Below are 14,581 nucleotides of genomic sequence, written 5' to 3'. Positions count from 1 at the left end.
TTAATCTACTCTTATGCTCTAATATGGAACCATATCTGACCTCATCGAGGATGAAGGGTATTCTGATACACTGGGAAAAAAAAAAAAAAAACAACCCTCTGAATTTCTCTCCAATCTTCCCCTCTGTAGCCAATTTACAGACCATTTACGCTTTTTCTCAGATCGTACTTCCTAAACTCTGGAATCTGCGTTGTGAAAATGAATACAGAAGATTGACAGGTAAGCACTGTGCCCTACACACAATAGACTTTCAGTGGTTAAGCTCATGCTGAATTAAACACTTGGCTGATTTAAATTAAATGCTGAATTAAACACCAGGCGGGGGTTGAGTGTTGGTGAGAAAAATGTGAAGTTGGTCTTCCTCATGTTTTGTCTCAATCACTCTCCTTCATGCAACCCAGCACCAGACATAGCTTTTAAATTTTTATTCATTCATTCATTCATTCTTTCTTTCTTTCTTTCAATATTTGGATTGCCAGTCTATCTTAGGAGAATGAGATTAACAGATACAAACTAGGGTACATAACATATAAGCAACAAGGATTTACTGCATAGCACAGGAAATTATATCCAATATCTTGTAATAACCTAGAATGGAATATAACCTGCAAAAAGTTTTAAAAATTTTAAAACTGGGAGGAAAAAAACACTGTATTGCGACAATAAATGATGATTTAAGTAATAACAATAAATAAATAATAAATGATGATTTGAGTCTTATCATTCCTACCCAGTTGAAAATGTTTACTAAATATAAAATTATACTCTAAAAGTACAGTGCCATTTCTAATGTGTTATAATACTGAAGTACCCAGCGCCATTTATGAGTGTTCGTGTCACAATGCTTAAAGACTGCTCACAGTTTTTGACATAATTCTAAGTTTACAGAAAATGCAGGGATAAAGGGAAAAAAAGTGATACTATGATAGAAACACATCCAGTATGTGGGACATCCTTGAAGGCAACTGGCTTGGTGTGCCTTATAAGCCAACGTAATGGGGAGGTGGGGGGTGGGACAGGGTGTTGAAAAGGCAGAGCCACCAAATGTAATCCGTGAGCCTTGGCTGGGTCACTGGTTAAAACATAAGCCATAAAAACTTCTCCTCAACTGGAGAAAATTGAATATGGGCTGCATATTAAAAAATGTTAAAGAATTACTGTCCATCTACCCAGATGTCACAAAGGCCGTGTGGTTCTATACAAGAATGTGCTTATTTTTAGGAGAGACATGAAGTATTTAGGTTTAAAGTATTTTGAGGTCTGCAAATTAGTTACGTAAATGTAAATATATAATTATACATAACTTTATATATTATCTGTATAATAACTATATATATACAAAATAAGAGCAGGATATAAGAATTGAAACACACATATATTTATATAAATACATGTTCATAATATCTACATCCATACACAAATAGAAAAGGTAGACGTGGCGAAATGTTCACAATTGTTAAATCTAGATGGCGGAGAGATAGTATTTATCCCACTGTATTTTCAAATTTCCTGTAAGTTTGAAATCTTTTGGCATAAAACATTGATAAGAAAAATATGACAGGAAGCCTCTACATACCAGAAACTGGGAAGAGTGTCAAGACGGAGCTGAAGCCAAGAGTTCCACAGGGGGACCAAGACCACAGTGGAGCCAAGAGCAGATTCCAACTTCCATGAGCTGGGTTTTCAGTACCTAAGCAGAGACAGGAGCTGAGACCCAGACACATCCGCTCCTGCAGAGAAATGGTTTAGGGCCAGGAGGTGGGAGGAAACTTTTGGCCGGTGAACAGAAACTGCCACCTCACATTTGAAGCCAGAGTGAATTGTAACCGACCAGGACCCCGTGGGGCCTTCCAGGGTCAGACCCCTCCCCCAAGTCCTCTGCTGCAGCTCTTCTCTGATGACAGTATTTTATGTATATTTCCTGAGGTTTTCAGATGCTAAAAATCACCATCAAAGGGAAGTTAACTACTTGAAGATCCAGAGCACGTGGCCCCCAGGCTTTCTGGCACCTAGGGGTCAAGTGTTGACTACCCTGTTACCCCATCATCAACCAGAGGACTGTGCAAGAACTGATCACGCACCCTGTGACCCCCTCTCCCTCACCTGGCCTTTAAATATGCTTTGCTGAGACCCTTCAGGGAGTTCGGGGTTTTCTTGGGCATGAGACACCCCGTCTTTGAGATGGAACCTGAATTTCTAAAGTCAGGCAAAAAATCATTTCCAAGTCAAGGCAAATTTTACATTTTTTGACATCCAGGCACTTAGACATTTACTACTAATAGTCCCTTACAGAAAGAACTACTCAATAAGAAAAATTAATAAATAAATAAACTTAGAGGGGATGAACAGGATAAAGAAGCAAGAGTAGGCAAAAGAATTGTTAAAATAAGCTTGTAAGTCTAAATAAATATTGCATGTGGGAAAAACTTAGACTATCAATCATTTTTTGTGTTTTCAAAAGCCAGCTGGCATTCCCAGTTAAACATAGCATATTAAAAACAAGCATTTAATTCTGCTTCCTCCTGAAACCCCACAAAAATGACAGTCGAAAGATTAAAAACACACATGCACACACACACACAAAATCCACCAGAATGAAAAGAATAGGAACTATTTCAATAGCAACATACTATTGGATGCTGAAGAGCAGAAGGCAAGTCAGTCGAGGAATACTGCTGATCGATCTGATTTGCACATCCGAGCACACAGAAGGCTAAGAAACTAGCAACTCTAGGTCTCTCTGGAAGTGGGAAGAGGAACTGAAAACATAGCCTGGTTTGGAAGTTTGTTTAAATTAAACTCCGAAGACCTCCTATCACTGCAGTCGGGCAGCTGCTCCTTCCCTCCCCAGCATAGGATTGAAGGCTTATTCTCAGAAGAAGTGAAAGAGAGGGTCTCTCCTTTGGGGGAATAGCAGGCATATTTGAGCATGGTGGTACCATATTGAGGAGAGAGGATGTCCAGGGAACAGGGCTTCCAGAGACAAAAGGAATTCACAGCCTAGGAGCAAAAGTACATGGATCCCAGGGTAATAGCTCTGCATGACTGTAGAGCAGCCTATCCAGGGACGAGGCAGAAGGCTCCAGAAGACTTAAGGAAAAAAATGACACTGAGAAAAACAACTGATATGTTTACTGACAGGAAATTTAAGCAATCGGGGGAAAAGCGTGGGGTTGAGTTAATGAGGGACCCACTGAAAATTAAGCAACAAAACAAAAATTAATTATGAACTGAAGGGAAAACAGAAAGTCATGCAAGAAAAAAAAGTAATCATAGCAAACAACACGGTACAATGGTGAACAATGACTGTACAGCTGTAATATCTTAAATGCTGAATACTTACACAACAGAATTATGATATCACTGTACGTATAAGAAAAATGCATGGAGAGGGAATGTTTACGTATATCTTGGGGGTATGAGATAAAAGAGAAATAAACCCTCAGCATTCATAGTGAGAAATTAATAGGGAATGCCCAAAACTGAAAAAAATCAAGAAATAGCAATATGAACATATTGAGAGATGCAAAAATTTTAATACCTGAAATGTTTGCTTGGGATGGATATGAATGGAGGAAAACAGAGGGTTGCTATTTTTTTTATAAGTATTGCAGAATGCATTGATTCTTTAAACTGTGTACATTATGTGACTGATGACTATTAAAACAAAAAAAATTTTAAGCTGGATTCAAAGTAGTGGATAATAATAATAAAGAAGATGGAAGAGAAAGTATTTCTGAGGGAAATTACAGTCAAAATACTTGTCTTATTCAGGGAGAGCATAAAAGTACCGATTAAATTTAGACTTTAACTTTCAAATCAACACAGCTCAGTATTGTGAATAAAGAACATTAGATAAATCCAACCAAAGAAGGAAAGGAGAAAAGAAGAAAAAGAAAGTAACACAGATAGAAAACACAGATAAGATAGAAATCATTTAAAAAACACCAGTAAACACAATACGTATAAAGAGTCACTAATTAAAATATAGATTAATTTTTAAATCTAGCTATAAATAGTTTGAGTTATACTCAGAAGAAATACATAATTCCAACAAAGATTTTTTTTAATTTTTACAGAAACTACCTACTGACTAAAAAAAATTTTAATAATAACAATAAGTTTTTAAAACCCTGTAAACTTTAGGTGTCCAATAACATAGACTGTTACCACCCCTACCCCCCAAATTGACAGAATTAAAAGAAATTAACAAGCCCACAAACAGGTAGGGGATTTGAATCCCTCCCTCAAAAGTTGGTAAAATAAGACAAAAAATTAAGAACTTTTTTAAAAATTAGAATTTAGAATGTTTAAAACCTATAAAGATGGGAAATAAAGATAGAAATTTGTATCCCCAAACAGAGATCGAACATCCTCTCCAAGCATTTGTGGAACGTTTACTAAAATGTGCCACATGTGAAGCCACTAAGGAAGTTTCAACCAATTTCATCGAACCGATGTTTTAAATTAGTTCATACTGATACAGGAAGTGTAGACGGTTTAAAGCACAAGATAATCTCATTCCGAATTTACCTCTTTTAATATTTCCAAATTTCCTTTCGGATTTTCTCAAGATATTCAGACATTGTTTTCTTTTTCTATTTTTCTCCTTTTTTTGTAATAGTGATATTTACTGTATATTCCTTTCATATCCTGTTTTGTTGCAAATAATCATCCGCTTCAGGACCACTATCGTCTCTCCAGAGTTTCTTTTCATTGCAAAACCAAGCTAATGGAAGGGGTATGCTCCTTGGGGTAAATGTGGGCTTCTTAGAAGAAATGCACGTTCACCGTGGTAAGATGTGTTCACCTCTAGATAAATCAGGGAGAAAGTGGCTGCGGAACGCTTTGGAGAGGTGGAGAAGGAAGGGTTTAGAGTTGAAGCAAAAGCCAGATTCTCACTGTATGGAAAGGTACACTGGCCCTCCTCCCCAGTTCAGAGCCGGCAGGAGTCCTGGCGGGGAAACTCTGCCCATGAACCCCTGCCTGGCTGACGCCTGGGGAGGGGACAGGCACACGGATCACGAGCGGGTTTCTGGGGGAGAGAAGGTGCTAACCTGGGGTGGACAGGGGCTGGAAGGAAGGAGATCTGGAAGAGTCGCCCAGTATGCTTACGGGGCACCCTTACAGGAAAGACCTGGAGGCTTTCTTTGCTCCGCTTCCCCGCACCTCACTCCCATCGCTAAATAAAGTCACACCTGCTGGTCCCCTGCGGCTGGAACCTTTAGGTGAAACTGCTGTTTAAACCTGCAGCTTCCGGGGAGGACCAGCCCGGGACAGACGGGCGTGGCGGGGCTGAGGGCGAGGTTGGGAGGAAGCCTGGCTCCTCTCGGTCTGCATTCCTCCACTTAGCGGGAAGGATTCCAGAGCAGCGGGAGACACCCCGGAGGAAATCAGGGCCGCTTCTCCCAACCTCCAGATCCTGCCACCGGCGAGCCTGGCACACAGTAGGGCTTGACGCAGTTTAACTATCACTGCGGTTTTTCTTTAAGCATACTACAGTGGCTTGAGGCCCAGGCTTTGGTTTTAAACAGTTCTAGGTTTAAATCCATGCCCAAATCCCACTTAGGAGCTGTTCGGCTGCTGCGGAATGGATTTCCCACCACCAAACCTGTTTCCTCAACTGTAGAGTGGATTTAGTAATACCTACTTCATAGGATTAAATTAGCTCATATGTGAAAAGCATTTAACACAGCGCCACAGAGACCATAGTTAAATAACAGCAATTAGAATTACCATTTAACATCTATTGGTCTTTCTGGCATGTCTTTCCCCTCTCACTACACTTATTGAACTTCTTCTCCCTCTTTCTCTACGTAATTAGAGAATCAGGTAGCCCTGGGCTTGGACCCCTGCCCCACCATTTACTAGCTGTGGGTGAGTTAACTAATCTGGCCAAGTGTCGGTCTCCATGTGTCTCAATGAGGATAATAATACCCACCTAAAAGGACGGGGAGGGAATTAAAGGAGCTGATAAATGTGAAGGTCTAAGGAATGACATAATAAATCATCATCAATGCACCCTTCTCTTTCCTTCCTCCCATTTCCTGTCCCACCTTCTCTATTACCTTCTCCTTGCTAACTCTTTCCTCCATTCTTCCCCCCTCCTCTCCATCCTTAGCTGAGCTTCTTTGAAACATAATAAACCTCTTGGTAACAAAGAAAGGTGTGAAGCTGCTTGAGTTGTACATTGACCCCTGGAAATGGTCCTGGTGAAGATGTTGATCCATGGACAATTTCTGCCCATCCTGTTCACAGTATGCTTTATTAAAGGATATTTCCCCAGCTTTGAGAAAAGAGCAATTCAGGGTTGAAACAGAAGTCTTGCTAAAGACTGAGATGATGCTCCTCACTTAGCACATCTTCTCAACCCACCAACCCCTAAAGATGCTGTCTCTTCAGATGGGGTTAGTGTGTGGTATGTGCTCTTTCACAATCTGATTTGGGACCATTTTTCCCCTGAGTTTTCCTAGATCTTTAAGCTTCCAAATTTCCCAGGTCAGTTCTTTGTTTAAAATGATGAGGAGTGCATTTCTGCATGTAAACTCCCATACCAAGAAGGCACAAGGAAAATGGAAAGGAATCAAGTTTTCTTCTCTAGAGAGGAAAATGTTGGGGAGGGTAATTAATCTTCGATGACAGCCTGTGATGGAACCTCCCCTACAGCACAGAAGTGACCTGGGGTTTATGTCACCTTGGCCAGGACTTTCTCTGACTCAGATTTCAAAGCCTGATCTACCATCCCTCTGGGAAAGTAGTCAGTCCTGATTTCAGCTACAGTTGATACCATCTTCTCATCCTAAGCCTGCCTGCCCTTGTCTACTTCCTCCCTTCCTCCTGCCAGACCACTCTCCTGGAGTCCAAGTCTTCCTGGTTCTCAAAGCATTACCGGATAACATTCATTATTGTCCCCCATTCCCCCATCATACAGTGAAGTAGGCACTGGGGACCACAACACAGTCCTTACCTTCAACATATTTACAATGTTGGAGTGGACAAGGTGCTTAAGGTATAAAGGCAAATGAAGCTAAATACGACCAAGAAGCAGCACATGAATTTCTTCAGGATTCAGAGAAAGGGATGTTCACGAGGAGCTGAGCTGGTGGAAGTGGCTCCCTGGTGGAAATCCCCTGTGCCTTCTCCATTAAGGGGGTGAGGGTGGGGTCTATTTAGAAAGCTCTTAAGGACCTGAATTTCCCAGTCGCAGGCAGCCAGGATGTGACACTTAGCTTTGGCAATGCCTAGCCAGAGCCCTGGGCCAGTTACTTAGCCTTTCTGTGCCTGTATATCCTCCTCCATAAAATGGGTACAAAATAACAATAAGACCTCCCTCCTAGACTTGTGGTGAGGATAAAGAGAGTTATGATATAGGGAGCGCATGGTGTATAGTAACTGCTAATCAGGGGTACCGGCAACAGTTGTGTGCCACTGTGTTCCTGAGAATGAGAAATGTAGCGAGTGAGTGGGCATCATCCTCGTGTCTATGTAATTAACCAGCGCTGCCTGGGGAGGAGCGTGTGTGCTTAAGGCACCTTCTGGGACGACTTACGTAACGTCAGCTTTAGGCAAAGTGCCTGTAATTGGCGCAGCTCCGAAAAGACACATACACACGAGCATGCCTGCAAGGCGGGGCCGCAGGGGATGCGGGCTGCGTGGCCCACGCCTGCCTCCACTCGGGCCACCGGGTGTGAGACTGTGTCCCGGCGTGTGGCGCACACACACATACACACGCACACACACACACAGAAACGAGCCCCGCTTCGACGTGCTTGTCATGGCTTAAAAATAGATGCTAATCCGTCAACCAGTCTGGCAGTGGCAGCCGCCGCGGCGGCGGCGGGAGAGTCATGGCCGTGGGGCTGCCGGCGCCTGTGATCTGCCTCCGGGACTGAGACCCGCGCCACTTCCCGAGGTAGCGGGGCCGCGGCGGGTGGGCGAGGTGCGGGGACCGGGGCTGGAGGGGCCGGGAAGGGGCCCGGGAGCCCGCCGGCTGCGCCCTCCGGGGCCCCCTCCCTCCCTCCCTCCGCCCTGCGCGCCGGGCTGTCTGGGCTGGGGAGGGCTGGGAGACAGCCACGAACCTGTTACAACCGCGGCAGCGGACTGAGGGAGGCGGGCGGCGGCCGGGGGCCCGAAAGCGCGCGGGTGGGGCTGGAGACTGCGCAGGGGTGTATCCCGGGACGGAAGGGGGAGAACGGGAGTCTCACGGAGCTCCTGCTGCACCTGGTCAGCTTCCCGCGTCCTTTTCACCATTCAGCATCACCCAGGCAGCAGAATCTGTTTCCAGAAAAGGTTGTTTTGGAACCAGGTGGTGGGGTCTTTAGGCCTGCGGAGAAAAGGTAGACGGTGATGTTGATGGTGGTGATGGTGGTGATGATGGTTGTGGTGGTGATTGCTATAGTGCTATGTTTCTGTGCTCCCATCTGACCAGCCATTGACAAAAACCTCTCTCCCTAAACTCCCGAAGCTCCAATCTCCCCTCACCAGTCCTGGTCCTGGTGCCCCTGCTCCTCATGCCCTGTGAGCGCTGGGTCTCCTGGCCCTGGGGTTGCGGAGACAGGCCCTGGCTGAGAGTGTGGGGTGGAGAAACAGAGGGTGTCAGGACAAAGATGGCCTCTCACTGTTGACTTTGCCTTGAGTCCCTGGGGCAGAAGACAGGGAAGGGGGGGGTCTTCAGGCCAGCCCAGCTTTTCAGAGGGGCAGGACCACAGTGTGAGAGGAGGAGGAAAAGGGAGAGGGGGCAGCGGAGGGGGGAGGGGAAGAGGAGGGGGAGGAGGAGGGCTGGGGCTCTTGCCACAGTCCCAGGGCAAGTCTCAAAGGCTGGCCCTTCCCAGCTCTGCGGCTCAACCCGTGGTCCCACTTTCAGGAGGTCCAACTGTCCACAGACAGCCAGGGGCACACCTGCTGAGCCCCCTCCTTGCTGACCCCATGTGGAGTCACTTGACTCCACCTACAACACAGATGCCAATTCCAGAGTCTGAGCCCCTGGGCCTGGCTGTACCCCCTATTCCTTCCCTTTCCTTCCTCCTACAGCCCCCCACCCTCCACCTCTCCCCACCCATACACACAGACACACGCACGCGCGCGCACACACACACACACACAAAATACTCCAGCCCTGCCTGGACTCAGAGATGCTCACTTGCTCACTGGCCAGAGCGGGAGGGGGCTTTGCCTGTTGCGCACATAGACTGGCGCTCTCTTCCATGAGCCCGTGCCTTGCCTTTGGCAAGTATTTTTCAAAAACTTACTCTTCTCTTTATTGCTACTCCCCATGCACCTCGTCCCCCAGCACACACTTCCCACGGCAGGCTTATCTCTGAGGCCGGGCAGTACAGGAATGGGTTAAAGCCACGCACCTCTCTGGCACTGAGGAGGCAGGCTGGGCTGTGTCAGGGCCCCAGCTGCGGCTGTCTTCCTGCTCATTCTCTCTGGTTGGGTCCAAAGCCACCCCCAAGCCCCATCCCAGCTCCCCCGCCTCTCTGCCTGCAGCCCCAGGCAGATGAGACCCAGATTTGGGCAGGCAAGAGCTCCAGCAGTGAACATGGCCACCCAAATGCCAAACGTCTGTGTACTGGGAGTGGGGGTGGGGTGGTGGAGCAGACACCCAGCAGCTGGGCAGCTCCCTCTCCCGTAAACAGGAACATGTGACTCTCCCACCTCCTGGCCCGGCAGAGCCAAAGAGCAGGGAGAGGGAGCTGCCACAGATCCAAGGAGAAGATCATCTGAGGCCCCGGCAGGGCCAGACCTCGCCTTCCCACCCTGGAGCATCTTCTCCCAGGGCCCAGCCCCTCTGGCCAGAAGCAAAGCAGCTGCTCTGGCCTCATTCTGGTGTGTCTCACATCCCTGCCTCTTCCAGACACAGCTACCTGGGGACGGACCCCTCATCACTGCTGCCACGGTTCCTGCCGCCTCTAAGATGTGCCCAGGTAACTGGCTCTGGGCTTCAGTGACATTTATGGCCCGCTTCTCCCGGAGTGGCTCCAGGTCACCTGTTCGCACTAGAGGGGCCCTAGAGGAGATGCCAAGCGTCCAGCATCCCTTCCTCAATGTCTTTGAGTTGGAGAGGCTTCTCTACACGGGCAAGACCGCCTGTAACCACGCAGATGAGGTCTGGCCTGGCCTCTACCTCGGAGACCAGTACGTACCTGGCAGACTGGGGCCACGGCTGAGTGTGCATGCACGCGTGTGTATGTACGTGTGTGTGTGTGCAAAAAGAAAGGAGAGGGTGGCAGAGAGGCGATGAGTTATGCCATTGTTCCATGTTGAGGATTGGAGGGGGGTGATCAGAGAGTGGAGGCTGGAGAGTTTGGGGGAGTTTGGAGAGGATTATTGACTCCCCAGTTCTGGACAGACAAACTGTTCAAGTAATAATGTCATTCATTTAGCAAAATGGTTCATTGAGTGTGGCGCTATGTACTGGACATAATAGATGCCTTCTCTGACTGTCCGTCTACTGTGCTCTGAAAAAAAGGCCATTGTCGGGGCCAGGAGCAGCGGGCAGTAAGGCTGAGGGTGGACCAGGCACAGCTCAGGGTGTGCGGAGTTCTGCGGGATGGGGCGGTGGAGACAGGAGCATCAAAGGAAGAGCCGTCCCCACTTGAATCTCCCAAGGGCTTTGTGGCTACAGGGAGTTTTCCACATGCATTTTCTCTCTTAATCTTCACGACAGCCCTGTGAGGTAGGGACCACTATCCCCAGGTGACAGAGGAGGAGTCTGGGGTTCAGAGAAGCTGGGACTGGCCCAAGGTCGTAAGTAGCAGAGCCAGGACGTGGAGGTTCAAGTTCAGTGCTCCTCCTGCTTGAGGCGCTGCCACTGGGCAGATATGACCATGCTGGCCGGGAGGCGGCCACCCTTGAGCTGAGGGGTACAGGCCACAGGACACTGAAGGTGGTGTCGTACATCAGGGTAACCATGAATGGGGAGTAACTGGCGAAACACAAGGAGATCCTGGGTGTCTGAGAGAGTCTAACGCAAATGCGGGAATGGGATGTGGGAGCAAGGGTCCATCATGTCAACTTGAAGTTAGTAGGGACGTCTAACATGAGAGGGTCCAGCCACCCACCCGATGTCCACGTCCCCTCTGCCACACCCAGGACTATCCATTAACCTCCTCTCTCTACCTGAATAGCCTGGTGTGAAGAGAATCCCCCCCTCCCAAGGCACTCCGATCTTTCTTCAGCTATATTCCACCGTCGGTGCGTCCTTCCTTACGTGAAGTTCAGATCAGTCAGTCCTGCCGTGGATCAAGTGAAGCCCCGCCACCTCGGAGCATCCGTCCGATATCTTATTACGGCTGATCTCCACTCCTCCGTTCATCTTCTCTCCTCCAGGCAACACCTCCCCAGGACTTCCCACCCTGGCTCCAAGAGAAGACTCTGGGTCATTGCCCACCCTGGTTCCTCCCTGAGTCCTGGAGCTAACGATGCTGGCCACGCAGTGGTCAGGGAAAGGCAAGGGTTTCTGGCCGCACCACCCCGCCTCCCCACCCTCTCTCTAACCTCTGCTCCTCCATGCAGGGAAATAGCCAGCAACCACCGGGAGCTGCGCCGCCTGGGCATCACCCACGTCCTCAACGCCTCTCACAGCAGGTGGAGAGGCACCCCTGAGGCCTACGAGGGGCTGGGCATCCGCTACCTGGGAGTGGAGGCCCACGACTCGCCAGCCTTCGACATGAGCATCCACTTTCAGGCGGCCGCAGACTTCATCCACCGGGCGCTGAGCCAGCCGGGAGGTAGGCGGGGAAGCAGGAGGGGAGAAGGGCCAACGTTTGAGTTAGAGAAAGGCTCAAGGGTCCGGGGGTAGAGCAAGAGAGACTTTTTAAAGACATGACGAAATGCTCAGGAATGAAAACTATTGTCTCAGCCACCTTTTCAAGGCAAGACATAAAAAGACAAGAAGGCAATAATCGCACATGTTAAGAGAGCTAGTTGCACCTGGGTGTTAAGATTTTGGGTGATGTATTTTTCAGTGTCGGGCTTCTTTACATATTTCTCTACTTTCCAATTATTTCTGCCTCGAGCACGTCTTGCTTTAGAGGTCAGAAAAATATGTATATATAAATAAAAACTCTATTAAGCACCCCACCCAAAATGGTTGATAGAAACAGATGGGGGGGAGGGTACAGGTCAAGCGGTAGAGCGCATGCTTAGCAAGCGTGAGGTCCTGGGTTCAATCCCTGGTACCTCCTCTAAAATAAATAAATAAGTGAAATAAAATAACCTAATTACCTCCCCTCGCAAAAAAAAAAAAAAAAAGAGAGAGAGAGAGAGAGAAACAGCAAGATGGAAGGGTGGGGGGACTGATGTTGGACTGGGTTAGACACAAAGGGTTTCTCTTGGATGCACTCAGCTATATCTGCTGAAGCCCTGCTCGGTGCACAGCTCGGTTGTACACTAGGGGTGAGTCTCTCCCTTTGAGCCTTTTTGGGGCTTATGTGGCCCCTATCTCATCCTGTTGAGGCTCCCCCATTGGCCAGGGGTCTGGATTCTTACCATCACTAGTCTGTGCCCCCCACCACCGTGTCCATGCATCACTACGTGCCTGCCTTCCTTCTCACCTGTCTACTGAGCCCTCTCCCTCGCCTCTTCCAACCACCCCCGCAAACAGTCCCCCAGCCATCCCTTGTGTCTGTTCACAGGGAGGATCCTGGTGCACTGCGCTGTGGGCGTCAGCCGGTCGGCCACCCTGGTGCTGGCCTACCTCATGCTCTACCACCGTCTCAGCCTCGTGGATGCCATCAAGAAGGTCAAGGACCACCGAGGCATCATCCCCAACCGGGGCTTCTTGAGGCAGCTCCTGGCCCTGGACCGCAGGCTGCGGCAGGGTTTGGAGGCCTGAGGGAAGGGAGAGGGAGGTCCCTGGACCCCAGGAGGAGAGAGGAGGCCCAGGAGGCAGGTAGGGGGAGGTCTGGCTAAACCCTGCTCTCCTGTGGGCAGGAGAGTGAGAGGGCTGAGACAGGACCCCAGGCCACTGTTGCTGTTTGTCAGGAGGGGATGGGGGGGTGAGGTTGGGCAGCGTGATGAGCACCCAGGAGGGAGCTGACCAGGGAAGGCAGCTGGGCTGTAGGTAGAAATGGGTCCTGGGATACTGATGCCGCTGGATTCCAGCCAGGTGCTCCCTGGGAGTCACAGCCCTTTCCCCTCTTTGTGCTCAAGTGTTCCCCTCCGTCGTGCATCAGAACAAAGGGACCATCTCTGTCCTGTGCCTGTGCGGGGAGTCAGGGATGCAGCAAGCACGCATGTGATGGTGTGGAGTTGTGCCGAGATGGTTGGGTAGACAGACGGTGAAGAGATGGTGTGAAAAGCTGAGGGAGAAACCCACAGACTTGTTACTCCAAACACAGGAGGAAGAGGTGTGGGAGGCTTGGCACTGTGCCCGAGGGTGCTGGTCGTGGCCCAGAACTGCAGAGGTGCATGGCTGGGAGTCTTTAGATAATCACTCGTTTACTGGGTCCAAGTGTCTCCAGGAAAAATAAAGATGGTGAATACAAAGTGGGCCTCCTGAATCACTGGCAGCTTGTGTGAGGTCTGCACCCCTCTTCTGAGGACCTCACCTTGCTGGCGACAGCGCCAGTTTCTGACTCCCTCGTAAGGGTCATAAGCTGCCATCAGCCTTTAAACCTCCACTGGTTCTTAGGAGTCTGATTTCACACTCCTGCTGCGAGCGAAATCTTGAACTTGTTATTTCCAGCTATGGCCACACGGGGGCAGCAGAGGACAAAAATTCAGGTTTTGCGAACACTTGGTGGTGTGACTCAGAGAGCACACCTTCCACCTCCCAAGCATAAAATTGGTTTCTGTTTACAAGGTCAGGTGTGCAAGAAATATAACTTTATTTTTTCAAAGTCAACCTAATTTCTATATCCAGCATCCATTCTAGTGGGAGAGCAGAATATTAATCTTAAATCATCCCAGCCCTAAATCCTACATTCACAGGTTTGGGTTTTGCTTGGTCCCAAGAAATTGGAGGGGAGGGATGGAGAAGTGATGTGCCTGCTTCCTCCTCTCATCTTTCCAGTTTGCCTCCCAGGAGTGTAACATAACCTCCTCAGTACATTTAGACAAAGAACAGGTTCAACCACCAGAAAAAATAGTATGGTCTTTCTGTTACCCCAGCTCCCAAGGTGCCAGCCACCATATCTGTCCCCTTAAAAAAGATGTGTTTTCAGGACAGAATATATGCCCGAGTGGGAGAAGGGAATGAGATATAAGAGGAAATTTTTAAAAACGGGAAAATCACTTAATAGATCTAAAGCATATATTCGACCCCAAAGTACAGAAACTCAATCTCAAAGCCAGAAGTTGCCTCTATAGGTGATCTATTTCCACTCTCCAACAAGGCTTAAAGAAATCAACTTTTCAGTATGTTTGATGATAGGCATTTATTTGCTTGAACATCTTTAAAAATTTTTTTTTTAGTCAGGGAGGTAATTCGGTTTATTTATTTATTTTTAGCGGAGATACTGGAGATTAGAACCCAGGACCTCATGCATGCTATACCCTCCCCCTTCTTGCTCTGTGTTTGAAGCCAGCTCTGGGGCCTCTCCTGTGTCCCCTCACTTTCAGCCTAACGACTCTGAAG

At 48.3% G+C, this 14,581-nt stretch overlaps 1 protein-coding gene across 3 annotated transcripts; it reads left to right on the top strand.

The window, feature by feature from the left end:
- The first annotated feature begins 7,622 nt into the window (after nt 1–7,622).
- Nucleotides 7,623–13,491, top strand: DUSP26 (dual specificity phosphatase 26). Of its 3 annotated transcripts, none has more exons than XM_074353649.1 (4): nt 7,623–7,912; nt 9,857–10,137; nt 11,518–11,732; nt 12,639–13,491. In XM_074353649.1, exons 1-4 carry the CDS (start codon nt 7,790–7,792, stop codon nt 12,836–12,838), a joined length of 819 nt encoding a protein of 272 aa, XP_074209750.1. In that variant the 5' UTR covers nt 7,623–7,789; the 3' UTR covers nt 12,839–13,491. The 3 variants fall into 3 exon arrangements, with proteins under 3 accessions (XP_074209750.1, XP_045371361.1, XP_045371360.1); XM_045515405.2 differs by lacking the exon at nt 7,623–7,912 and adding an exon at nt 8,161–8,289; XM_045515404.2 differs by lacking the exon at nt 7,623–7,912 and adding an exon at nt 8,198–8,336.
- Nucleotides 13,492–14,581: the final 1,090 nt, after the last annotated feature.

Source organism: Camelus bactrianus, chromosome 26 (assembly GCF_048773025.1).
Source record: "Camelus bactrianus isolate YW-2024 breed Bactrian camel chromosome 26, ASM4877302v1, whole genome shotgun sequence".
Lineage (NCBI taxonomy): Eukaryota > Metazoa > Chordata > Mammalia > Artiodactyla > Camelidae > Camelus > Camelus bactrianus.
The sequence above is the reverse complement of the archived record's forward strand: the minus strand, read 5'-3'. Positions and strand labels throughout refer to the sequence as shown.

What these genes read in the sequence shown, in the direction of transcription:
- DUSP26 (XM_074353649.1), top strand. Translation starts at nt 7,790, where the DNA reads ATGCTAATCCGTCAACCAGTCTGGCAGTGGCAGCCGCCGCGGCGGCGG. An exon ending in GACCCGCGCCACTTCCCGAG is followed by an intron (nt 7,913 to 9,856) that starts GTAGCGGGGCCG and finishes TGCCTCTTCCAG; the next exon opens with ACACAGCTACCTGGGGACGG. An exon ending in GGCCTCTACCTCGGAGACCA is followed by an intron (nt 10,138 to 11,517) that starts GTACGTACCTGG and finishes TCCTCCATGCAG; the next exon opens with GGAAATAGCCAGCAACCACC.